The 27,566-nt window shown below is 45.2% G+C and overlaps 1 protein-coding gene across 2 annotated transcripts in view; it reads right to left on the minus strand.

Annotated features, from left to right (window-relative positions):
* Window positions 1–300: 300 nt before the first annotated feature.
* PIK3AP1 (phosphoinositide-3-kinase adaptor protein 1) overlaps window positions 301–27,566 on the minus strand; it is an 83,822-nt gene continuing 56,556 nt past the window's right edge. The window contains exons 9-17 of one of the 2 annotated variants that reach the window (XM_081158861.1): window positions 21,191–21,286; window positions 19,081–19,275; window positions 18,358–18,423; window positions 16,306–16,511; window positions 14,665–14,737; window positions 9,248–9,403; window positions 6,764–6,834; window positions 5,335–5,456; window positions 301–2,583 (exon numbers count right to left, since the gene is read on the minus strand). In XM_081158861.1, the coding sequence (XP_081014987.1) occupies window positions 2,526–2,583; window positions 5,335–5,456; window positions 6,764–6,834; window positions 9,248–9,403; window positions 14,665–14,737; window positions 16,306–16,511; window positions 18,358–18,423; window positions 19,081–19,275; window positions 21,191–21,286 (1,043 nt within the window). In that variant the 3' untranslated portion in view covers window positions 301–2,525. The remainder of the gene's footprint in view (window positions 2,584–5,334; window positions 5,457–6,763; window positions 6,835–9,247; window positions 9,404–14,664; window positions 14,738–16,305; window positions 16,512–18,357; window positions 18,424–19,080; window positions 19,276–21,190; window positions 21,287–27,566) is intronic. The other variant, XM_081158862.1, reaches the window with a different exon arrangement.

The following is a 27,566-nucleotide window of genomic DNA, read 5'->3' on the forward strand; positions in this document are numbered from 1 at the left end:
AAAATGTGTACAAAAATTGGGTATGTGGAAGTTGAATAAATTTATGTTATAATGGGTGGTTCTGTATCTAGAAAATGACAATTTTTTTTAACATCATCATTAGAGACATTCTTTGATAACACAGCACCAGTGTTTCATCCAATTTTTTTTCACTTTCTTCTATTACTTTTACACAAGACCAATCATTTTGGATGTTCAATGAACACCTAGTGAGGGTTTAAGACTTGCCAATTCTGACTTGACACTCCTGATCACCTCCATGCATGTCTCAAGTGTATCACATTAATGACACCCAGGTTTCTCATCAGCACTTTCGATTTTATGTTTTCCACTTAATTTCACATAAGAATAAAATGCAGTAAGATATTCCAATATTGCACAAACAATGATGTGCATACAAAGATGCTAACATTATTGACTGGCAGTAGGTTTCACCATGTTATTGATCTAAATGCTTATCAATCAGAATGTACAAAAATATAAATCTGACATCCAAACAAGGATTAGAAGTATTGAATATTTTAAAAGTGTAGCTTTTATCAAGTGTGCTGAATATGGAGACTGTCTATAAATAACAAGAAGGACAACCATACCAACATTATAATGTCTTCTCCGTTTATCACACATTACTACCCAAATAAGTGACAAGAAGAGTACAGGGGCCATTGCAGAGTGGCTACTATGTGCCAGGCATTGTGGTAGGTAATTTGCACAAACTGTCTCTCTCTCTCTCTCTTTAATCCCTTATCTGAGGATATGGTTTTAATTGATTTTAGAGTGAGAGAAAGAGAGAGAGAAATATCAGTGTGAGAGAAATATTGATCAGTTGCCTCCCACAGACACCCGGACCAGGGATCTAACCTGCAGCCTCGGTATGTGCCCTGACTGGGAATCGAACCCAAACCCCTTCTGTGTACAGGACAACGCTCCAGCCAACTGAGCCACCTGGCCAGGTGCACAAACACTCTCTCGATGGCCATGGCCAATAGTGTACTTTATGTCAGAAAAAAACCCATAACACCAAGATCTCAGAAACTATTAACTTCAGTATCACGCTCCTTGTTCACCGGACTAAGGAATGAGATTGAAAAAGAATCTTTAATCATTAGAAAAGAACCCAATGAAACTGTACTTAAGTGATGATTAATAGTGTGGCTTTTATACACTTGTGTGAGATGAATAATTTCCTGGAAAACCGCAAGATTTCTAATATATTTTTAAAGAAATAGGACCAATACTAAGTTTATTATGTGTTTAAACATCAAATTAAGGACCTGTGTTTTGAAGGTAGATTTATGGGTCAAGGCTCAAAATTAATGACATACTTTAGGCTCTATATTCTCTGCACAGATTTCCCAAGCCCAGCGGTTATAATCAGTGTGTAAGGAAACAGATAACTATTCCTGTTTTACATTCTTCCTTCCTCTTAGCAGACCCCATAGCAGAGAAAAATGTGAAGGACCCTCCTCTCTCTTTATGGCCAGAACTAAGACATATAAAAACTGCAGAGCAATAAATGGGGTCCCTGGCATCCCAAGCTTCTGGTTCCAACCATGTATAGATGTTCCTTGGCAGCATCGCTGTTTTGAAAGTATACTGAAGTATTAATGCCCAAGGTGGGGGAAAAAATACATGGTAGTTCCATACCAGGGAGATCATGGAAGAAGGAAACTTCTAGAAGGCCAATAGTCAGTCACTGATGGAATTTCTACATCTGGGCATTTCTTGAGGGAAAGGGCTTGGCTCTTTGGAGATGGAAAGTGTGGTGACCTGGAATCAGCAGGCCCAGATTCTGAACTGCCTCTTCCTCTAACAACCGACTTCTGTGGAACCTCAGATTTGACTTCTGTATATAAGGGGAGTTAGGACTAATCCCTCTCTAAGGCTTTTACGTACTATTGTACGTGACCAGCCCTGGCATTTAAACACCCTCCTGAATTTGACTGAAACACCAACCTCCTGTTCACAGTCTCTCTGTCTTCATACTTTGTTATTTACGTAGTTGGGTATCCGCTCACAGGTTTAATATTTGATGAAGGAACAGTGCTGGCCTGTTCAACAGAAAAGTTAAAGAATCATTTAAAAATTAGGATATGTCTCCTTACTTGAATACTGTAAGTACTAAATCATAACCACCTGTAGAAATTATCTGGACTAACAAATAAGTAAGGCCTAACATGAGTGCATTTCAGTAAAGTCACTGTAAAGTACATTTCTAACCAATCAGGCTTCTGACATGTTAAGTTAGAGGTGAGTATCCCAATTAAGTCTTCATTCTTTTGGAAAACGAGTATATGGATCAATACACTTGGCGATGGTGACTGAAGTCCTTAGCTTTTCACTCCTTCGTGCCTTAAGAGTATCTTCTTCAAGGAAAGCCCAAACCAGCAGGGCCACAACAGTATCAGCAGTGAGAGTGGGTCTTAACGCCAGCAGTCACCCCAGAAAATGCAACATGAAGGCATAATTAGGCTGAAAACTGCTAGTCTCAAAGTCCTGGAGTAGGCAGGTTTTAGGACGTGGAATCAACGACCTCTGCGTGGAACAGGTGGAGGCGGATGGAAGATCTCCCTGGTCGGGGGCCTGAAATGAAAGATAAAGCGAAAGCATGACCTTGCAGATCATTATGTGAACAGGCTCTCCCACGTCAAACACCGTGAATGAGAAAGTATTTGGCTCTCCAACTTGAAAAAGCACTGTAACAGTTTGGTGATTACCAGAGGGGAAGGGGGTTGCAGGAGGTAGAGAGGGTTAAGGGGTGATAAACAGTGATGAAAGGAGACTTTGGGTGATGAACACACACCAGAACAGTATACAGACGATGTATTATAGAATTGTGCACCTGAAACCTGGGTAGTTTTATTAACCAGTGTCACTCCAATAAATTCAAATTTTAAAAAAAGAAAAGGCACTGTGATATTTATTGGAATCATTCTTATAAGCTACTATGTTATGTGTATAATTATAATAGTTATTTTTATTTGAGATGGAAGAGTATTTAAGTTTTGTAATTACTGCATAATTTTTACAAAAGAAAGACAGCAACTATTTTAAAATGAAATTGATTGACCAGTTCTTAGGCATCCATGATTTGTTGCAAATTTGGTCTACTATACAAAGGACATGATCCTTAATTAATGAAACTAGCCGCACATAGGGACCTGTGCGTGACATACATGCTCACTGTGGCTCACAGTCCTCACTGCACATTAGAATTAGTCGAGCTTTGAAAAATGCCAGTCCCCAGGCTCTATCCCAGACCCATTCCATCACTATCTCGAGAGGATTGGGCTCAAGCATCTCAACTTTTTAAATAGTCTCTCTCCCCCAACCAGTTGTATTAACCAAGTCTTCTGTTTTCTGATGCTTTCACATCTGAAACTTTGCAGATTCAGGCCTGAAGAGGCTGCCCCTCGAAGGGTAAACTAATTCCTAGGGATAGCAAACGGCTTGCCACTGAGCACACCTTTCATATGCAAACCAACCAATCCAGAGCCAGAGGGGGGCGGATGCCAGGGTACTATCCACCTGCCCTAACCACCTCAGTGCCAGGTACCAAACGACTAGAGCCCGCCCCTTTGCTCCAGACCCTCTGAAATTATTCAAACTAGTCAATTCTAAATCTGTTGACCCTGCCTCACTTGTTCCTTCCTGTGGAAACCACAACAAAGGTTCTTGCCCATGTTTTCCCCTCCCCCTCCTCCTGACTAAACATGGTGCTTCCCCGTGTGTCCCCTCCTCTTGGGATCAAAGAGTATAACAAACTGTCTTTTCATTGGCAGTCATCTCCCGATCTGCTAACCTTGCCATACCTGAATAATGATAAAACCTATATTTTAAAACACCAGTGATTCAAATATGCAGCCACACAGGAGACACACTGTAGTAGGAAGGTCCCTTGAGAAGGAATTGAGAATTTCTGGTCTGCTTATCACAACTACTTCCTCGTGGGATCACAAAGTGTGACATTCCAACTCCAAGTTTGCTTTCCCAGAAGCCCCCCTCCGTGTTATTCTGGATGGTTATTGAACAGTCCTAAATGACACTCCAGACAGACTTGGGTGAGTCTATCTACAGACAGGTTCACCGACTGCAGATGGTATTTCCACATGTGTGCTGCAAACCCAATATTCATTCTCTTGGAAGCGACTCAGTAAGTCAAGAAAGAGAGCTTTGTCAGGTACTGTAACTGAACTGTGTTACCCTGGAGTTGCGTACTTGAGGATTAAATGAATCAATGAGTAAATATTTACTAAATGTCTCTTGAATGCAAGTTTTGTATAGGTCAAGGAAATGGAAAAAGAGGGGCTGTCTCAGGAACAAGAGAGGGAGGCAGAAGTAGGAAAGAATAACCACAGATATCCTCAGGAGGTCCTGCTGTGGCCCCTGGGAGTAGATGGTTTTATGTGGTTGTCTCTTTATCCAGAGAAAACAAATGGACAGTCTCTTTCCTTCTCCCCAGTCTGCCCTATGAATTGTGGGCTCACAGGAGAAAGCCAGAGAACAGTCGATGATACACTTCTCCCTCCCTCCCTGCCTCCCTGCCTCCCTGCCTCCCTGCCTCCCTGCCTCCCTGCCTCCCTGCCTCCCTCCCTGCCTCCCTCCCTCCCTTCCTTCCTTTCTGTAGTAGATAAACATTTATTTTCCATCTACTCCTGGATTTGGGATGAAATAACAGCAAGTAAAATGGGCATGTATCCCATCCTCAAGGTGCTGAGAATGTAATGGATGAGACAGACAATAGGGAAAATCGATAAACTGTACTGAGTGTTTTGACCAGGGGAGTCATAACCTATGGGAACATATAGCAGATGTCTGAAGGACAAGTTAAACTTCTCTAAGCCTGTCAAACAGGAGTAATGATACCTACACTGGAGTATTTTGTGAGGCTTGGAAATGACTCTTGGAAAGTGGGTAGCACAGTTTCTGGTTTAGAGTAGGCACTCAAGAGGTAAAGCTAATAATTTTGTGACTATATTCAAGATCTATTCTTAGATCTTTTTCCTATGTATGCCCATGAACCTTACATTTATCTTCCACCACAAAGATCATCATGATTCCCTCCTGGCCCCTCTTCTCTCTGCTGCCCCACGCTGCAGCTGGGGTGGGTTTCAAACAAACCATCTCTAAATGTCATTCTGAGGAACAACCCCAGCTAAGCTTTGGAAGTCTCATCTCAGGGAAATGGATTTGTAATTATAGGCATCTCAGAACCATGGGAGTAAAGGCTATTAAACCAGAAACAAAGGGTCATCATCTTAGATGTCCCCAAATCCTACTCTCCCCTGGAATTCAGAGAGTGAGGAAAATCTTTCCTATTAGCTTCATTGTTACCTGTGTGAGGCAGCTCGGGGTGGCACCCTGGGGGGTCTCTCAATGGGCAGGGCAGGGGGTATTCCGTCCACTTGTGGGGGGCCTGGACTCCGACTTCTGGTAACTTCAGGGACTTCATTATCCTACAGCAAAACACATGAGAAGGAAAGGAGAAAATTACATTAAGCAACCAGCATTAGATGGACACCACCGCTATCCCAAATACCCCTCAGCCCTCCTCAGGCTCTGGCTGAAGGCTGTTCACAAACTGATCATCAACCCAGCAAAATCAGGGCAGCCTTCCATTGACTCCTGGAGCTGCTAAGAAGACAATCAGGCCCACGTTATCATTAATGGTCCTTGTTACTCAAAGCACAGCCTGTGGGCCATCAAGGTCAGCGTCACCTGCAGGATCTCAGGTTCCTTCTCAGACCTACTCAATCAGAACCTGCACTTCAACAAGCTCTCAGGTCATTCTTAGGTCATATTGGAGTTTTAAAAACACTGCACTATATAACCAGATAGAGCTGGAGAAATTTTATTTTTAAACAAAAGTTCCTTTGGGGGACAATGGAATCGTGAGTGGTCTTCAGTCACAGGGTAAAACAGCCTGTGCACTGGAGGGGTGGCCCGCCCCTTTCTCAGGGAGTCTCCTGGGTGATCCCCTCCTTATGACCCCTCCCACTCGCCCCAGCCCCTGGTCCCTGGATCAGGATACAACCATAGCCAAACTGGGCCTCAACCTAAGGCAGCCAGCTACTCTCTGCTGGGAGGCCTTGTGGCTCCCAGGGGACTGTTCGCCACTATACATGCGGAGGCAGAAAAGGCCAGGAAGCTTTGAGAAAAGAGAGCAGAGATGCACAGCGAAGCAGAGACGAAAGAGCTTGTGGCCCAGAGAAACACACGCAGGTTGCACGGGCTCTGGCATGTCTTGCCACTCCTGATCCGGGCCCCAAACTGTGATCCCTGTGCCAGATTCCCTGAGACTCTCCAGCTCCTCTCATAGATGCCCCTTTGGCTTAACTAGCCTGAGTGGGTTTCTATCCCTCCCTCTCTCCCTCCCCTCCTTCCTTCTTTCCTCCTTTTATTGAGATGAAATTCCCATAACATAAATTTAACTATAAAGCCAGCAGCTCAGTGGCATTTAGTACATTCACAATATCATGCAACCACTACCTACCTCTAACTAGTCCCAAATCATTGTTGTCACCCCAAAAGGAAACACTGTACCCGTTGAGCTGTTTCCCCTCGTTTCCCCCTCCCTCCAGCCCCTGGCAACCACCAATTTGCGTTTTGTCTCCATGGATCTACCTATTCAGGACATTTCTTATACATGGAATCCTACAATACGTGACCCTTTGTGTCTGGCTTCTTTCACCTGGATTTCTATTTCTTGCAGCGAAATGACCCCTAGGACAGGACAGATGGGAGCGGGTGTCCCGGCTCTCACCTCATTGTCCCCCTCCATCCCGCTGCTCACGCTGAGGAGGCTCCGGGTGCTGGATCGGTTACTTGCACTGCCTGAAGGGTACAAACAAAATCAGCAGGACCTTAGATTCTCTCAGGCTAAAATACAATGCACAGCTCTAGCACTGACTTATTTTTACCAACAGAAACAATACACAAGCTGTGAATCTGGGAGTCTTCACAATGCTGCCGTTTTATGCCATTTTAATAAGGTCAGCTTTTCTTTCAGTATAAAACAAAATGGTTCACCTTTTTATTACGTATTTTGCTTTACAGCTGCCATTTACAGAGGGCATCCCACATTATGTGCTTTAAAAACAGTCATTTAGCCCTGGTGGGTTTGGCTCAGCAGTTAGGACGTAGGCCCTCGGACTGAAGGGTCCCAGGTTCAATTCTGACCAAGGGCAGGTACCTCAGCTGCAGGTTTGATCCCTGGCCCGGGTCAGGGCATGTGCAGGAGGCAACCAATCAATGTGTTTCTCTCACATTGATGTTTCTCTCTCTCTCTCCCTTCTGCTCTTTCTGAAAAGCAATGAAAAAAAAGTATATCCTTGGGTGAAGAGTAAAAAACCAAACAAACAAAAAACCATGGTCATTTAACCCCTGTGAAAATTCTCTCTGGTATTAGTGCTCTGATTTGACAGACAGGGAGGCAAAGATGCTCTATTTCTCACTTTGCAGGGCTATTTCTAAAAGCTGCAAACAAATTTTGTTGCTGAAGTTTTCTACTTAGAAATTATATCAAACGTGTACATGTATCACACATGTATATACACCTTCTAATAAAGGGCCAGGCAGTTTGACACAGAACAAAATACAAAGCACCCTGAAGACAGAACCATTTCTTCTTCATCTTTATGTTTCCAGTACACACAGGGTGGTCCTCAATATTTGGTGGAGGAATGAAAGAAAAAAATGACCAAATATGTAACCCTTAAGAAACTTGGATCAGACAATCTAGAAAAAGGTCAACAATAATGAAATTTTGTTCTCTCAAACAGAATATTAATATTCTGGAGCTTAAAATTTTAGTTATAACCAGTTAACCCACAACTGTTCTTCTGTGGTTCCCAAGAGATGACAGCTATACTCTAATAAAAATGGTGCTGTTTTCAGGGGTGACTTTGAGGGTTAAGAGGCAGGGGTGTATCCGAGCTGGGCCATCCTCACTCTCCGTCCTTGCTCAATGAGCACTTGCACATTGGGCCTTGTCCTTCTGGCATGCTCCCTCTATGGATCTGGGGAAGTTTTCTCCTTTGTCCAGTTCAGGCTTCCCATGTGGTCATGTGATATGCTTTGGTCTGTTTTGACAGGTAACAGTGGCAGGAATGTTCCCTGAGAGGAGCTGGATTTCACTCCCATGTTGCCACTCACTGGCTATGTGGCCTCGGGCAAAAGTTCAGAGGTTCTTGACCCAAAACCACCAATGAGCAAAAGAGTGTGTGTGTGTGTGTGTGCGCGCGCACGCATACCCACCTGCCTGTGTACACACATGTGCATGTGCATTTTTTTATTTTTTTATTTTTTCAGAAAAGTGCATCCAGAGCATGTACCAGATCCTCCAAGGGGTTTGTGATGCAGAAAAGATTAAGAACCCTTGGGTCCGATGACATTCCTGTTCCAACATCCAGTGCCTGACATTTAAGGAACATGAGTTCTGAAATTTAGCTTGTCTCTTGCTCTTTTATGGCACTCCTAGCTGTTTTGATAACACTACAATATGAAAGAAAGGAAACTCAATCTACTCGGGTGGTGAAGTCGGCTAACACCGCCTTGGATACAGAAACAAAGTCCCCGGCTCCTGCCTGCACATCAGCGCGTATTGTCTGCTGCAATCAGACTCCTATTCAAGCCTTCAAGCCTAAAGGAAGACATTTCCTGATTAAAGCTTCAACCTATATTGTTGGAATTCTCAAATTTGAGTCCATTACTTTCTAATGTTTCTGACTTTGTGCCCTTTCTCCTCCTTAACACAGCTGAGGAAACAAAAAGAAGAAAGGTTCAAGCCTTGGCCCCGGCTCCAGTCTGCCTGAGTTCAAGTCCCAGCTCTTCCACTTATCAGCTATTTGACCAAGGGCAAGGAAGGCACTTAGCCTCCAGTCTCCTCCCACAGAGTCATTGTAATAATCAAATCAGAAATCTCTGGAAGAGAGCATGTAAATGCTCAATGTTAACTAGTATTATTACTAGGTTTTTCTATTTATAAAAGGGATAGAGTAATGATTATCATGCAACCTGGCTTTAGGGGATATGCGTGTAATGAATCTTTTGTCCCTGAAAAAAAGGTGAAACTCACAGGTTAAATGTCCCCCATTTCTTGCACCTCCCAAAACCAAATCAGGCTCCAATGGAGATGTGCTGCGCTCATAACCGAGCATGTTTCCAAGGCTCACAGGTGCCAGGCAGCTGGAGGCAGCTGGGAAGGCACCTTCTCCCCCATCCCACCCCCACCGGTCAGCCTGCTCACTTGCTGTGCTGGAGGTGCTGTCTGTCTTCCAGTCTCCTCGTCTCAGCTCCGTCCTTGGGGGGAAGACACTTTTCCTGGGGCCACTCTCATAGACTCCAACCTCCACTTTGCTGGGCAGGAGCTGTGAGTGCCGAATTGGGACGGTGATCTCCAAGGCTGGAATTAGAGGAGAAAGGGTAAGCTTCAGGCACTAGATTGCCATTTATCAAACTGCTTGTCTGCTCTCTCTCCACCTGCCTCCCTCACGTGAACCTGGAGGGTGCCTGGAAGAGAAGGGAGGGCAGGAGGAGGGGGCAAACATCATTGATCCTAATAGCAGATTATCCTGTACATCAGGCAGAATTCTAAGAGCAACCATATTTTTAGCTCCTTGCAACCCCCCAGCACCATGAAGTAAATATTACTGTCATCATTCCTAACAGAAACTAAGGCACAGAGAAGTGAGGTAGCATGCCCCATTACACAGCTGGTAAGTGGGACAGCTGGGCTTTGAACCAGGCTCCAAAGTCCAGTCTCTTCACCACTTCTCACACTGCCTCTCAATCCCTTGCTAAATGATGGCTGATGGGTGGCAGGTCCACAGCTGACAACAACGGCCCAGAGAGTCATGAAAGGAGGTCCACGAAGCATGTGAAAGATTTTTCTGACTTGCAAGACTGTTGGGTGGTTTTAGACCCCACAGATTCAGAAAGACAGATTAATTTGCCCTGCAAAGCGTTGACCTGATCTCTTTATTGGCTTAGCACTGCCCAGTGGTTGGTCTTTATTCCTCCCTAGATTTCCACCCCTGAGTTCTATGCCCAGAAAACAACTCCTGCTATATGAGCAGAATAAAATATCTGTGGGTGGCGCACTAGCTTCCTCCCCAGGGAAGTGTGAAAGCCAGGTGAGCTGCCCTGAGGCAGGGTCCCTGGGAAGAGGCATAAGCTCTAGTGTACATGGGCCCTTATCTTCGAGGTACCACTTCCTCCTCCACCCCCCTTTCTATGGCATGGGTATAGCAGGAAGTTCAGGGTGTCCAGGGAGAGAGGTGGCTCTGCTTGCCAAAACCAGAAGTCTGCCAATAAAGGTAAGGTACATGGATAGGCTAGAATAGTATGAAAGAGCTGGTGCAAAGACAGGGTAGACCAAGTGTGTGGTAAACATTCTGCGCAGACATTAAAAAGGTGCATTGTTGGCCCTGGCTGGTGGCTCAATTGGTCGGAGCACCATCCCATACACCAAAAGGTTGCAGGTTCCATCCCCGGTGAAGGCAACCCATCATTGTTTCTCTCTCACTTCAATGTCTCTCTCTCTCTCCCTCTCTCCCTCCCTTGTCTGTTCTCTAAAAATAAAACATATCCTTGAGTAAGGATAAAAAAAAAAAAAGGTGCATTGTTGGTTTGTGTAGGCACAGGCTCTCCTCATTCTAGAGACTCCAGTTCCAAGTGTGGTATATGGTCTAGTACTGAACCAGCTTTCCAGGTCTCTGAGTAGCACAGGCCTTCTTCATGTCCCCCGGCTCTTGGTTACAACTGACCGGTGGAAGCACCCATCCACGCTTGGAACCCCATGGGCAGAGGCCAGCAGGGTGTACCCGCGCATGGTGGGAGTCATGGGCTCTTAGAGTCCGAACACCTGTCGTGCTTTTTTGCCTCCCAGCTTTGACCTCGCATGTTTTTTTTAACAACAACCTTTTAAAGGGAGGTTCCTGTTTGCTTCGCTCACTTCAATGAGGCAATATTCTCTCTCAATCAGTTCTAGGAGGAAGAAAAGTAAAATACATAGGGAAAAAAGGAGTCAAAAGTTCAAAAAAATCAAGCAGAGCCAGTCTGAATGTCCACAAAATCCCCAGAGTCCTTGAACAAAGGGACAATGCCAGAAATACTAGTTATCACTACTAGATCAAGTAGGACTTTCCCCAAAGTGCGTTCACATGTGTTTTTACACCTCCTTTGAACGTCACTAATTCTCCATGAAGTAAATAAGTCAGGTGTAACAACCATGGGTGAGGAAACTGAGGCACAGCGTGGTTCAAGGAATTGTCCTGGATTATAAAGTGATTCAGTGACAAAGCGGGGATCAGGACTCAGGTTTCCTGGGACCTAGCCTGCTGCTCTCGGTCCTGCCTGGGACTGGCCATAGACACACCCAGAACACAAATATTGATTGCCTTCTCTGTGTAGCCAGGGCGTTCAATGAGTCAGGAGCCACGCCAGCCCTGCTCTGCTTTCCTACACCATCAACGCTCTGCACCATCCCAATAAAAGCAAAACTACTCCCTAGAGCTGAAAAAAGTTATTACGAACAGATTCCTACTTTTTAATCATCCTTGGGGTGTTAACCCAAATTAAAGAAAAAGAACCGTTGTTTTTCTTTTCTAAGGCAAATGAGGCCTCTAAATGAAGAGAGGCAGTCCCTGTGTCTAGAGTGGGTTCCATTTCTGGAAAAAGTCCTTTAAGCAGAAATGTCATCCATCAGCCCTCATTCTCCTATAGATCAATGCTATCCTGTGCCAACGGTTTTCAAGTGCTTTTTGTTTTTTGTGAAGCGGAATCCTCTAGTGAAAACAGAAGCTCAGTGTAGAAAACAAATTTTTTAAAGGAGATGTGATGGTTGAAGCAGAGTAAGTGGCCCCAAACCCTGTCCCAATCCTAATCTGCTCCCGCATCTCCCAAACCACCCCCAGTCCCAACCCCCGACCCCCATAAGCATGGGGCACCTCAGTGTGAAAATCCCCAGGACAGCCAATTACCAGTTAGTATGTCACTATATATATATATATAATCGAGTTTTATGGAGATAACTAATAGATCATATTTACTCAACTATAAATAATGCCTTCTCTAAGACAGGTGCTCTGAAGCCCTTGAGCCATACCGTCCAGTACAGGGTCCAACTTCCAGCTGCTGAGCTTCCTCTGGCAGCCAGATTACAAGCGCCCCTCCCCCAGCAGGCCTCAACCAAAGACACAGGCGCTGGAGTCTAAACGCCCCAGCTCTCTTACTCCTCAGCATCACCACATGCACCACCAAACTGCAGCTTTCTTGATGATGCCTATATTTAAACGCTTGAATGTTTCATTTAATCAGGGCTCCTTCTTTGAGCTCAAGTGCTCTAGTTTTAAAAAGCGCCTCACTCCTTTTACTACCTAGAGCCTATTGTCCGATCCAAGGATGGCTTGCAGATCTTGAACCAGATTCTCTGCCTTTTCTCCCTTCTCCGCCTCTAAACCAGGAAGAGAGACAAGCGTGAACTTAACTAGTGGCAGCGCACATTTAAAATCCAGTCACTCAAGCAGACATTTAGGGATGACCTCGCTGACCTTCTGCCATGGGTACAACCTCCTTACCCTTCTTCTCACAAATAGCCAAAATCATTAACATTCACAAGGCTAGTATTATATACAAAACACTGCACTAGGTACTGTGGGACAGGCTCTAGCTGGGAGAACCAGACCTACGCAAATAAAAGACTAATTCATAAGCTACTAGATGGTGAAGATTGCGTCCTATGGGTCTCTGTATTTGGCAGGGTGCCTGGTGCTCAACAAGTATTTGTGGAATCAATGATGTCACCAAACGTTTTACTGAAATCAACCATTCCAACAAAGTTTTCTCGAGCCCCAGCAATGTACTGTGCTACACATACGTTTTTTCAGCCAAGAAAAAACGACAAGTTCTTACCCTTACAGAACTTGCAACAGATGTGGTGGGGGTGGGGTGGGGGGGGATAAGCATGAGAACAGGAACACAGGATCATTCCAGTCTGTGATGTGTGAAAAGAGAGGGTAAGCAGTGGCCCGGAAGTGAGTGGTGGCAGCTGTTCTGGGGAGAATGGCAGAGAAGGCTTCTCTGAGGAGAAGGCAATCAATATTTGTGTTCTGGGTGTGTCTATGGCCAAGCGCTGGGTGAAAAGAGCCAGCGAGTGAAGATGTGGGAAAAGAGGTAAAGAGGGGACAGCAAGTGCAAAGGCCCTGGGAGAACGCTCCTGGCTTGAAAGAGCATCTAACAGGAGTCCATTGCAACTAGAGAGCACAATGGGGGGGAAATGGGGGATGAGTTTAGGGGGCAGATCCTGTAGGACCTTGGAGGCCACAGTGAGGGAGTATGATTTTCCTCTGGGTGGGACAAGAGCCCCTGGCGAATTTTGAGCAAGGGAGTGGTACAATCTGATTATTTGTTTTTACAAGGTCTTTGGCTGCAGCTTGTAGAATTAACTGTAGAAGAGTAAGCATGGACATGGGGAGACGATGGAAGAAGCTCCTGCATTAGTCCAGGAAAAGGTGATGGCAATTTGGCTGCAGCTATGACGTGGGAGATGGTCAGAAATGAGCGGATTTAAGTTGAGCTCTGGAATTGCTGATGGTTTGAATGAAGGAATGACGTAGCAGTAATCAGAGGCAGTATCAGATGAATGGAAAGGTAGTAATTCTATAGATGTTCAAGCGAGGAAGGAACACAGTGGTCTGGAGCGGTCCAGGAAGGCTTCACCATGAAGGGCTGCCAGGCTGGGTTTTGCAGCCCAGTAATTTTCATACAGGTGAGAAGGGACAGGCTTGAGCAAGGGGTTTGTGGCAGGAAGATGTCCTGTTTGAAGACTGGGGTGTTACCAGCCTGACCAGGTTCATGGAAAGTCAGGCTGTTGATGGCAGCTGAAAACCGACTATGGAACTTATACACAAACTTAACTCTTTATGTAATGAGGATCCATTCAAAATCTGAGAGTCCCTGAGAGTCTTTTTTTTTTTAGCCAGCTCCTCTTGGTATAAGGCTGGCCATGGTAACCCATAGAGACCTACCATGCCACAGGTTCTCGGTGGGACTATGCCGTGGAAGCAAATGCCCACGCCTTGCAGGGGTGGTGGTACCACATGGGTAGCACCTGGGGGGGATGGGTGAAGGAGAACAGAAGGAACTGGTCCTCAGTGTGCACAACCAGAATTCATGGCCCTGCAGCTGGACCCCCACGACACGCAACAGGAGCCCTGCTACGCTTGGATCCAGGGCTTCTGAAGCAGTGTGTGGTGTGGACACCGACGACACAATTCCCTGCTTGAATCAAAGCAGATACTACGCAAAAGGGGTTTTCTCCTTTCTCTGCTCAAAAAAACATATCTTCCTGAATGCAGGGGAGAGTTGGCGCCTGGGGAGAAGGCATTACCATCCTCTTTGAGTGGGAGGGTAGAAGGATGCAAGAGTTCAAGCCATCCACTCATTTACTTGCTGACTGACATGCCTTATGTTACAGGTACTAGACATCTAGAATTAACAAGACAAAGCCGTTGCTCAAAAGGACTTCAGTCTAGTGGGGGACGGAGACATGTAAACAGGGTGAGAGGAGATGGGCAAGCAGTCTGCCCGCTCAGGCCCCAGCAGAAAGGAGAGTCAAGGACAGCAGATTACAGCAAAGTCCCTCACCCCCAGGAAGTCACATACCTGCCTGCTTTCCTGATTTTTGCTTCTCTCTCTGTCTTCGAGTGATGCTATCTCTTAGCCGTTTAAGATTTTCCTGGGGAAAAAATTGTTTTAAAGTATGCGTCAGAATTATATCCTCTAGGCATCAGACTTTCTTTCTGATTTTATGCTGTTTGTAAGACACATCGCATTGCAATAACATTTCCAACATGCAAATGAGGCTGAGTGCATTTGCAATTCGCCCCCAGAGAAATCCAAGTACCTGAAGAGAATAGAGAGACACCTTGTCTACAACAAAGTGTCTCCCCTCCCCCTGGTTCCCAGCTCCTTCCCAGACTTATAACCCACCACCATCCTCCTTGTATGCCCCTTAGCCAAGCCGGTCTGTTACCTGCTCACAAACACTCCATGCACATTTCTGCCTCAGAGATTATGTTCTCACACAATTCCCCTGACCTTGAAGGACATCGATTGCTCTCCATAAATCTGTTGCAGGCCTGGATCAAGGCTCACCTTCTCCCTAAAGCCTCCCCACACTGCTCCAGTCCTTAGTGACTGCCTCTCTCTCTCTCTGACTCTCTCTTTCTGTGTGTGTGTGTGTGTGTGTGTGTGTGTGTACATGCCCACACGTGCGTGCACTCTTCAGAGGCACTGTGTACTCTTGAAGGGCAAGACCAGGTCCTGTATCTTTCTGTAATCCTGAAGTGTGGTCTATTAGAGCCATTCAATAAACTTTGAACAGACCGGTGAGGGTGGAAATGTGTTGCTATTCTAGTCAGTAAACAACAACCACCTGGAAGTGAAGAGTCTGAGCATTCCAGGGACTAAATCCAGACACATAGAAGGTTCACATGAGAGAGGCCAGACCGCAAAGGTGCGTTGGGCTGTAACTGTACCTGAGAGACCGAGCTTGGTCCGGGAAGCAATAGGGAAACACTAGAAGTTGTGTGTGTGTATGTTTTAACTTGGGTGGTTTTATATCTATGACTTGTTTTATTCATTTAATCGTATTTCTTGAGAGCTTTCCAAATTCTCTTTGAGTTCTAAAGTGTGATAGCCCGGTCAGTAGAGCATCAACCTAGGATCCAGGCGATCAGGGTTCGATTCCCGGTCAGGGCACGTGCCCGGGTTGTGGGCTCTATCCCCAGTCGGGGGTGTGCAGGAGGTGGCCGATCAATGGCTCTCTCATCATTGATGTTTCTATCTCTCTCTCTCCCTCTCTTCTCCTCTCTCTGAAATCAATAAAGATATATTTAAAATAAATAAATAAATAAAGTGTGTTAGTTCAGTGGGAGTATTGCCACTAAGAGTAGAGAGAGGGACTCTGAAAAGAAAAAAAGCTGGAAAACAAAAGCGTAGGGCCACGTGGGGAGGCAAGCAGCATCCACAGAATTGGGATCTACAATTGGGTCTTTGTTCCTGTTCTCTAGCCTCGAGACAACCAGAAACGCCACCCAACTCTCAGCCAGGGAGCTGTGGTGGTTACAGACTACAGGTGACAGCTACACATATGCACTGACTCTTGATGACGCTCAAAAAAACGTTCACAGGCCCAGCCACAGGGGCTCAGTTACAGCCATACAAAAGACAGCTGTGGACCGAGCCCTCCACTCCCGTCTAGGAGAAACAGTCATGAAACCAATTCCTCCCGGAGCCAGTTACCTGCTGGAAGCGAAAGGATTCAGACCGCCTCTTCTGGTTGAGCTGCCACTCTTTGAAGTGGAGCACAGCTTCGTCCACGTTGACGATGCCCAGCTTCACCTGCTCCTGGAGAGTAATAAGCTGCCGCTGGCCTGGCGTTTTCATCCCAGCGAAAGGGTCGTATATACTTGACTGGGGCCTGTCTCTCCACGGTCTGACAGGAGGCTCTGGAAAGGATGGCAAAACTCAGCTCCACAGCTCCCCCACTGGGGGAGTCGACCGCATGAGCAGGGTTAACAAGGCTGGTCACAGGCTCCAGAGGACGAGTCTCAAAAGAACAATTACATGTGGAACCTAGCAAGCGGGACAGATGATATGGGAAGAGAGGGAAGCAGCTAATAATTTCAAAGCCTATTACGCTAAAGTAGACAAGGCCACAACATTTTAGGGAGGTCTGAAATCTGCTGATGAGTGAATAAAATCTCTCAAGCCTGAATTACTGAGAGGCCTTTAGACCAGCATCTCTCAACCCAGGCACTATGGACATTTTGGACTGGATAATTCTTTGTTGTTGGGGGCCTGTCTTGTGCACTGCAGGATGTTTAGCACCATCCCTGGCCTCCACCTATTAGATGCCAATAGTTCCCCCTTCCTCAGCTGCGACAACCAAAAATGTCCCAGACATTGCCAGATGTCCTGGGTGTGTGGGGGAGGAGAAAGCACCCCCAGTTGAGAACCACTGCTTTAGACTAAAATCGACTCCCAGAAGAGAATCTACAGGAAAATCTAGCCAGGATGCTTCTCCCACACTCCCAGCTGTCCCCTTCCCCCCTGCCGCTGAGCAGCATGGAGCACAAGGATGGTGGACCCATGAGCATGAAATGCCCAAGGAAACAGGGATACCAATGGAATCATGACCCAGGTCCAACATCACCAGGTGTAAATTAGGTGCTGGGTCCCAACTAGCTCTCGTTGGGTTGTGCCAACCTCTCCTTCACATCACAACTTCATAGTTTTCTGCTTTGGAGATTCGAGTGAAATATGAAGTCAACTCCTCTATCTCCCCAGGCTGTCACTCCACTAAGTTGTAAAGGGAATGAGCTATTTGCAAAGGTGATGGGGCCCCTGGAACATGGGAAGACAACTTGACATTTTACTGCTCAGTTCATGTGGGGTTATCCTTGATTCTACATGTCTCCAGCAGGACCCAATTTGGGCATTGTGACTCAGGGAGATGGCAAGAAAGAAAAAGAGAAATGGCTTCCCTAGTAGGTATTAAAAAAACCTCAAAGAAGTTCATCTATCAGTCTTCCCAACTATTCACTCATCTGTCTACACACACTCACATGCCTTTCTCCCAGGTCTGCCCTCTTGAAGGCTGTCTTTAATTGTACTGGGAGATGAAGTGTGGGGAGAAGACACAATGTACAAACCAACCAATTCCCATCTACAATCAAAGTCCTTAGGGATGCCTTCCCATGCTTAGATGGTATCATCACTCCTTTTCTAAAGAATCGTCAATGGGATAACGCTGAATGCCTGTGTTTAGCACAAGGAAATTAACCAGGAAGAAAAGAGCACCTATCTCCACAAACATCTTTAAAAAGTCTTTTGAAAAAAAAAGAAGAATGTTACCCAATGGCAAGCAAAATGTCTCTTAAATAAGAGTTGAATTAATGTACAGTTTAGCAAGGATAGATAAAGTAAGTAGCATGGTAGGACTATATCATTGGGTAAAGATGCTGGACCCCCACTTTCATCCTGTTGAGATTGATCTCAATGCTCAGATAGTACCTTTGCCTGCTGTGACAGATACTTTCTAGAGTATTAATATCCTTAGTATGATCAATTTGTGCAATATTCGTGGGCATGGGCACCTCAATCTCTTCTCCTCTTCCTTTCCCATCAGTACAGGGTTCTCAGACAGCTCCACCCAAGGTATCTCCAGGACCTCCCTGTTTATCAATGTTAACTAAGGAGTCACTGTGACACCTGGAAGTCACTGAAACATGAACACTTCTACCACCTGGAAGTCCAGGTCAGACAAAAGGAAGCCAAGGACCACTGGCTTACCTTTCCTGATGCTCTCTGAGGAAACATAGAAATTCCCAGGCCGTTCTTGACTTTTTTCTGCAAAAACTGTGAGATAAACAGTATTCTAGGTAAAAGCTAAATCAGATCTCTTTTTAAAAGGCTTTAAATTATCTAATACATTTACAAAAAATTACCAAAACCTTATACAAAATTAATAATCATAACAATCTCATGCCTTGGACCACTGTATGCAGTTCTGTAAACTGAAACTCTCAGAGGAGCAACTAATGAGCAGAAGCTGCAGGGATTAGGAACTGAAGGCAGACCAACAGACAAGGTCTCAAACCCTGAAGGACAAGGCCAGATCATTAGAGAGAAGGGTGGCGTGAAGGATGTACGCTGGATCCCTGAATGCCTGAAGCTAGCATATAACACCTTGGAGCTTGAAAATCAAAGGAAGTGATACTTGACATGTCAGCAAGTGCCATAGACAGAACTTGGAGTGGTGGAATGAGTACAATGTGTCCAGAGCTCCAAAGGAATTTAAAAGAAGTTACTCATGAGGGGCAGTCCCATAAAGGCTAATAGGGAAAACTGAGGAGTGACCAATGTCCACCTACTGGTAGATCTGCATAGTGGTTAGGGCTCCGTGGGCTCTGCACGACACTCCCTGGATTCAAATCCCGGCTCTGTCACTTATGAGCCATATGATCTTAAGCAAGAGGCTTGACCCCCCTAGGCATCATTCCCTGCCACACTTGCCTTTCGAAATGTACGGTTCATTGTCGGGCAGCTGGTGCGCACCAGAAGCACTGGCCTCTGGCCTGGGTACTGGGACCGGGGGCCTGCTGGCCAGGTCCACAGAAAAGGCCTCATCATCTTCTACTGTGTGATAAACATCATCTGGATCGTGATGGTACAGCTCCTTCTCCAAACTGGCCATTCCCACGTTGTTGCCTAGAAACATAGTAAACGGTGACTGAAAGCGTGGCCGAGAACCTCACGCAAAGCAGCTGAGAAAACGCTGCTGTCACCTTCATTTGCCCCCATCAATGCCGCAAAAGGAAGTGAGCTTTAGGCTCTATCATCTCAGTTTTACTGCTGAGATTCAGTTATTCGCCCCATTAGAAGCAGGGAAAAGGGAGTACAGCCCCAAAGCCCAAGGACACTTGGAACCAGCCCCTAAGCCTGGGTAGCACTGAGGGTGGCCGGGAGGCCTCGCCACCAACAGCTCCAGCAGCTTCATCTTCAGCATCGAAATAACTATAGCAAACCCCTCCCGAGGCCTTCCTCTGTGCCCAGCGCTGCTCCAAGTGTATTACCCACATTATTTCCTTTGATTGTATAATAACGCTGTGGAGTGACTACAATCACTATTCTCATTTTGCAAATAAAGAAACTGGGGCCTTAGGGATTTAAATAACTTGCTCAGAATCACTTAGAGCCAGATCAGGGCCCAGGAAAGCTGGTTCCAGAGCTTGTGCTCTTAACCAACACACTCAATTGTTTCTCTGGCAACCTTTGCAGTCACTGTGCTCCCCATCAACCAGAAGATTTAGGACTGAAGCTTGTCTCCCACCTTCTGTCCCTGGAGTCCCACAGCCCTCAGATTTTCTCTGCCTCATTCCTAGTGACAGACTGAAAAGCTCTGTGCTCAGAACCAAACACAATGTCCACTGGCTTTGGGAATCTCAGCAGACCCGTGTACCATCCGCCCCTCATACATAAGAGCTGTGTGACCTTGAACATGTTATATAACCTCTCTGAGCCTGATTTCCCCGAGAACTACTCGCAGGAGTACTGTGAGGACAAAATGAGATAATAAAGGGAAAACATCCAGTTCAGTATATACGCATAGTAGGTGCTTTCCTCTCCCTAGCACCATTCAGCCATCAAATCTTTATTAAATGTCTGCTGGAGATACAGGGATAAATAAAGCTTGGATCTTCTCTCTATGGGATTTCTAGTCTAGTATTTATTAGGAATTTTTCATTACATCTTCTGAGCTGCGGGGAAACTGCTCTGGGCTTCCCTGTGATTTGTCTACTACTGCTTACAACTTCCCTTTGCTCTTCACTGTCAAAACTACTTTTTCCATCCTGAGTCCTATGCTCTTAGCACCCTGCTTTCTACACCTATTTGATCAATAGACCCCACCATAAATTATAAATGACTGAACAGAATTAAGGAATTACTCATATAATGTAATGCCTTCCATCCTTGACACCTTCAATAATGATAAGAAGAAGAGCAACACCAACAGTAATAAACCTTTATTACCTGTTCTATGTCTGGCCCTGCTCTGAGGCCTAATGTACAATAACTCATTGTACAGCATTCATCTCATTTTGCAACTGGGGAAACTGAGACCCAGAGGAGTTGAGCAACTTGTTCAAGGTTTTCCAGCTAACTGAAGGAGGAATCGAGACTGTGTTCTTAACCACTATGCAATACAGCCTCAACTTAATAATAGCGTATATTCCCCTATATTCTCCCAGTCTCTGGAAAGTAAAGTCTCTGGAAATGCTAATCATCTTATTTTTATTTGTGTCCCCCAGCCCAATATCCACAATAGTGCTTTGCTCATAGTAGGTACTTAGTGAATTTTGTTTAAATAAGAATAAACATGTGCATTTAAAAAAAGGTCTTGCTGAAGGCGACTTGTTTATCTAAATGAATGACTGCAGTGGTGGCAACTTCTGGCCTTCCTATAACAGGCTGATGAGGGAGCTCGTGGGGAGAGAGTGTCTTCAATCACTCATGGGCCATGTACATGGCAGCCCATTCCTTAAGTGGAACAACCTTCAGACGGAACCAGGCAATGTCTTACATGTGTTCCTCTTTCTCTCTTTTGCTTTCAGCTGCAACTGACCTTCTAAAAACTTGCGGATCATAGAGTCCTTAGTGGCCCGAGAGAAGCCCTCGCCAGAGATTGGGTTAGATGTACTGGCCTGAAGCATTTCGACATCTAGAAGGAAGAGGAGACCGAGAGGTTATAAGTTGTTCTTCCACACAAGCAAGGAGACTTTTCAGATGGATATACAAGGTTTCACAAGTCAAGAGATCTTGAACTAAGAGATTCAAGAATTCATTAATCCATCTATCCTTCCATCCATCATAGACACCCGCCCACCCACCTATCTATTCAGTACGAATACAGACTAAGTGTGGGGTACAAAGCAGAGCAGCATTCACAACCCACAGGCCCTTTCCTGAACCACAGAACTCAGAGGTACGAATGCAGTTTGAAGCTGAAGAGTATATGATCTGGTAATTGGCATTCTTGGGAAACATGACATAAAGAATTGCATAGAATTCCTCTACAAATTCACCGGATGTATTTAATTGGTCCCCAAAGATCAAAGTAGTAAGGAAACAGTATATCTGTGTATAATAATGAAATTCAAACCATTTTTTCTCCAAGTATATTATTCAACTTCAAACTACATATTTTGCTTAAGCAAGTAAGTCCCCAGTAATTGCGTGATATGACATGGTGAATACAACCTCTTAATAACATCAAAGCTCTACTTGTAACACAAGGCTGAAATTTTACTCCCCAAACCCATACTTCAGAGTCATAGAGTCATAGGGCACTGTTGGTTACTCGGGTTTGAGTAGAGTCTGCTGTGATAATTGAATGGTTTTCATACACAGTTTTGGTCTCTGTGGGTTTATACTTAACAGCGAAAGCCAAAGGTCAATGTGATTCCACCTTATAAATAACCAATTACATGGGTGACCTAAAATTGAGTTCTTGTTATGTTTTTGAGATGGTATTATTATGATTTTGAGGTGGTACTATGTTGACAGAAGGGGCTCTAATACATCCTTTCCAACTGTTGCATAATGTTCCATTGTTTTAAGAAACCACACTTTATCTACTCTTTGTTGTTCCAAATTCCTTTTTTTTTTTTTTTTTTTTTGCTGGTATATACAATGCCATGGTTATATATTTTAAAATTAAGCCCACTCTTTCAAACACAAATGCCTTTTGAGTCCTGTGGTCCAGGAAAGGGCCTGAGGGTTGTGAATGAGGCGTGGCCTTTGGTATCCTGGAGACCGAGTTCCAAGCCCTACCTCTGACCCTTACTAGCTCTGCATCTTGGGCAAGTTACTTGATATCACTGAGCTTCTACATCTCCATCTGTAAAGTAGGGATAAATAACAGTGCTCACCTCATAGAAAGACTGTATGTGCCAATTGAGACAATGCTTATAAAATGCTTATCAACAGTGCCAGGCACTAGATATTAGTGGTAACTGTTATCATTAGATTGAGGTAACCTAGACAGTGTATTGGATTCTTGCTGACATAACAAATTACCACAAGCTTAGTGGCTCAAAACAACAACAAAAATGTATTATCTTACAGTCCTGTAGCTCAGAAGTCTGAAATGGTCTCACTGGGCTACACTCTAGGCTTGACATGACTACCTTCCTTTCCAGCAGCTCTAGGGGAGCATCTGTCTCCTTTACCTTTCCAGTTTCCAGTGGCTGCCTTCCTTCCTTGGCACCAGGCCCTCATCCTCCAGCTTCAAAGCCAGCAATGTTGGGCAGAAAGGTGAGCTGAACTGTGTCCTGTTCATGGTACCATCTCTGACTTCTTCCACTTTTAAGGACCCTGTGATTATCCTGGACCCACCCTGATAATCCAGGATTTTCCCTTTATCTTAAGGCCAGCTGGTTAGCAAGCTTAAGTCCACCTGCAACTTTAATTCCCCTTTGCCATGTAATTTAGCATATTCACAGATTCGGGGACATTACTCTGCTTATGTAACACAGATGGGACCAAATATCAGCACAGTCAGCCTGGGAGTAGGACACACTCGACTCAAGAAAGACCATCATGTCCACACAAGACTCAGCCACCCTGGCCTGATACAGGGATTGGCCTTTGTTGAGTCTCTGGATGTGCACTGCCTTAAATAAAGTTACTTAAAAGTTATTTTCTTGCCATTTACATTTTAAATAAAATTATTCTTTTTATACTGAATTGAACATAAATATCTTCTAATTAGACCAGGAACAGCAAATACATATGTTGGCCTCCAGGTCTCTACTCTATACTCAAGGCAAACGTTACTGATCAATTAGCATTGTTCCTGGCCTCAGAATTCTTCTCAACACAGCTCCCCAGGCACTCCATACCAGCTAACTGACATTGGCACATGAAATTATTTTAAAACACTATTGCCCCTCTCTCAGGCAGTAAGTCCTAGTACAGTAGTAGCAGATACTATCTTTGTAATAATAAAGAAAAGAAAAAGTACCTAGTCATTGGAGTTAATGAACAAGAATACCCTCTCAAACTCTAAATTTGACAACCCCATGTATACATACAACCCAGGCATACAGTGAGTAACACGTGAGTGACTGAAACACAGAAAATTCTAGAAGTGCAGGGACAAAGGATATTTTGTAATTGGAAGCAGAACAATAAATCCCTGCATTCCTGGGTGCTTAGGGTTTGTACTTTAGATTCCAAGTGCTTAACCTTCACCACTTATAAGTTAAAAATAAACTGAAATGCGCTGAAGCCTGCTGGTCTAAAGAGAAAGTGCAAAGTTCTTTCAATTCAGAGGAGAGAAAAAACAACAACAAGGAGACTCTGGGCCACAGTCTTTTCTGGGGGGAGGCAGCTGCAGAGTTACACTGTACTTTACTAAAGGAGTCAATGAGAAAGAACCTTTTCCTGGGAAGAAAGAAACTTGAACAGATGAGAGAGAGCCCAGCAGGCATTTAATTAGGGAATCAGTCCAGAGCAACGATGAATTTGCACAGAAGTCCATGTGATACTCCTCATGGGACAAAAATCTAGATTACTTAGCGGCAGTAGAAACTCCATCCAGATTATGTGTGGTTAATTTAATATAAAACCTAATCTGGGTACATAATACAGCAACATGTCAGATACTGAGAGACTATTCTTCTGGAAAGGCTCTCAAACCCTGAAACCAGGCCAAAAGAATTTTTTCAGTAAGTATTTTTGTAGCTAAAAAAGAGCCTCAGAGGCAGGCGCAGCGTAGCATGATCACTCCTTTGAAGGTAACCTGAAACCTGATTGGTCCCTGGGTGGAATGGACACTTTGATTTACCAGGTCATTGAGAAAGTCCAACCTTCCCATACCCGAGTGGAAAAGTAATGGGAAGGAGACGAAGAGAGAGGGAGAGAGTCGCAGACATACAGAAAGAAAAAGAGAGAGACGGGGGGCAGGAGTTGGAGTAGGACTTAAACACATGAGGGGTTCCGCAGACATTGCTGAATGCGTGAATGTGTGAATGCACAAACTAATGAATACGTGATACGGAGGTGACTGGGCTTTGTGAAGGAATCCGGGCATCTCCCAAGCTGAGAAAAGAGAAAGGCAACTCAGACAGCAGGAGCAGCACAAGCCAATGTACAGAGACATGAAACAGAAGGCTGCCTGGAGCAGCCAAGGGGTTAGTACCACCCTGAGATGTCCCACACTCAGGGACATCTAACAGATGTCTCACTACCACCTATCGGGAAAGTGAAGTCTGCACTGGAATGTCTACAAACTACTCCACACCACAGAATCTAGGATTGCTTCTTATTTTCTGGTACTCTCAAATTCAAGAAATAATTGAGCACCTATTGTGTACAGCACTGTGGATAATGCATCCTCCTAACTGAGGGAGGAGCGGTAACCAGAGGAAAGTGTACATGAGCACAGTGCACAGTGGTCTGCATGCAGTGCCCCATGGGGAGCATGTGCGGGTCCAGAGGGGAGCAGGTTCACTGCCGGTGGTGGGGATTTTATCATATTAACTTTAAAACATTCAGTCCAGTAGATTTCACTATATGCCTATGTCCCCAACACAATTCTTTGTACGTTTGGAGCATAAAAAGCAATAGAAGTCAGGAGGTGCCCTGAGCCTCTCTTTGCTCCGCTGGGTCAGTGTCGGCCCTGGACAGGACAAGAACAGAATGAGTTCCTTGCTGGTAAGACCTCATGCCTTGCATCCAGCTCCACTGCCCCTAAAACATTTCTTGGCTCTACCAGCCAGAGCCTTCCCAAGACGGGAAGCAGGAGGATGGCAGAGCCTCAGCAGCAACAGGAAAGAAAACTTCTGAGATAAAAGGGTAGAGACAGGGAAGGCGGCATGTTCCAGAAGCAAATCAGTAACAACAATTTTGCTTTCAAATGCTCCTTCAGCTGGGCTCAGACCTGGCATGGCTGGGCTGCAAGGCCCCAGCTTGAAGGGGACCCAGCTTGAAAGGGACCCAGCTCACAGAGAGGGGCTGTAATCAGAGAGCTCAGGTATAAAAAGAAAACGCTGGAGATGATCTGTTACAAAGACGCCAGTTACCAAGGGGGTTGCTAAGGGCTAAGTGAGCTCTCTGCCACACACAAACTTGAGCCGCAGACCTGGGCGGAGGCAGCAGGGGTGCAAAAGCAAGTTCAAGGCAGGAGTCGCATGCAGCAGGACAGTCGTCTGTGGGATGGATTAGAGTGACTCCTGTGAGTGTACAGTAGCGAGATATTACGCATTTCACCTTTTGCTCCTTTCTCCTTTGGAAGAAAAACATGCTTCCGAGATATTTAAGCGGAGCTAAATCTACAAGCAGATTACCTTGCAAACAGCTGGACAAGGGCCTCCCAGAAATGGCTCCCGAAGCCTCAGTACCCAGAGCCTCAGGGAAGTGACCAGTCATTGGGTGAAACTTTCTGCACAAAATGTGTTACCTAAGTCTGAGGGCCACCAGGACCACTGCACCATTCTCTGAAGGCAAGGACAGGGGCAAAAGAACTAAATGTGAAAAAGATCAGGAGGTAGTGAAAACACCTTGAGAGGTGTGCCTTGATTATTATGTAGTGTTTGCATAAGCTTGACCTTAATAAAGACATTTATTTCTTATACAGTAAGGTGAGGACGTTGATGGTTTAAATCTGTGGGATCTTGAACAAAAAATTCTCAAGAGAATTGGGAGCAAAGTGGAAGGTTTGATAACAGAGACTTGTAGTTGCCACCTGGTGGCAGCATATCTAAACTAAAGACCCTGAGTGGGAGAGGGTTGTGCATGTATGCATGTAGGCTTGTATGTGTGTGTGTTTGTATGTGTGCATGCGCACGTGCATGCACCCACGCAAGTTCAAGGGGAAGGAAAGACTGGAGTGGAATCATAACATCTCAGTGCTAGAACCCCACCTTGCTCCCCAGCCCCCTCCATTCAACATTGTGGGTTTCCCTGACAATCTTCCTACTTAGCGGTTGTTTTGGGCCCCCTTTGGAGAAGAGGGCTTCATTGCTCTCCCTTTTCCAAAACTCAAGTCAGAAGAGGCAGATTTGTCCCAACACAGTTAAATGACCTCCAAAGGAGATGACCTAAAAGCCTGACCTCCACGTTTGTCCTGAGAGCAAGTGAGTAAATAAATGAGTGAACACTATATTCCTTAATTTTTATTTTCAGCCCCTAGGGTTGAATGCTAACAAAGGTGGCACTGATAAACTCAGCTATTTAGATAAACAGCTCCTAAGTGTCTGCCCCAAAGCTGGCAAGTGCAGACCCTAGAAGGACAGGACAGGTTCCCCTGGGAATCTGCAGACCCAGATTCCTGAGTCAGTTCTCCTTCAATAGGACTTAAGTAAGTTACTAAATCTTGAAGCCTTCATTTTCTCCCCTGTAAAATGAGGATAATTTTATCCTCCAAGTCCAAGGACAGTCAGGTGAGATAACAGATTAAAAACTGTCGGTTGACTTGACAGCCGGCAGCTGTTTTGAGATATTAATGTGCCAGATCGTGTTGAAAATATGGATCTTAGATTTATCAGTTTGTCCTCCTTATGTATGAACTGAACTACCTTCTCCCCTAGAGAGTCACTGGTAGTAAAATGGATGGTTCCTCTCCAGGTGCTGGGCCAGTGGGTGAATGGTCATTTTCAAGGTTAAACCACAGAGACAGAGCACAAACCAAGTCATGCCGAGAATCAGAAAATCTAGAATTTATATGATCAGGCAAATGAAAAATACAGTGGGCTTCCCGTCCCCACCCCAAAGCCACCAAATTCTGCAGCCTGCCCATGGGTGGCCTCACTCTAGTTCTATGGCAACCAGAATCGCCCTGACCCCAGGTGACTTTACAAGTGGCCAATTGGCCACAAACCAGGCTAGCTCTGTGGCACTCCGCTGCCTTGGGAAGTGCTGGAGGGGCTCACTGTTTCCACCACGAGGAGTAACGGGAGGCTACCCTCAGCATTCCCCACAGCTTTCCACTCACTCGG

This window comes from Miniopterus schreibersii (assembly GCF_964146895.1).
Source record: "Miniopterus schreibersii genome assembly, chromosome: 14".
Lineage (NCBI taxonomy): Eukaryota > Metazoa > Chordata > Mammalia > Chiroptera > Miniopteridae > Miniopterus > Miniopterus schreibersii.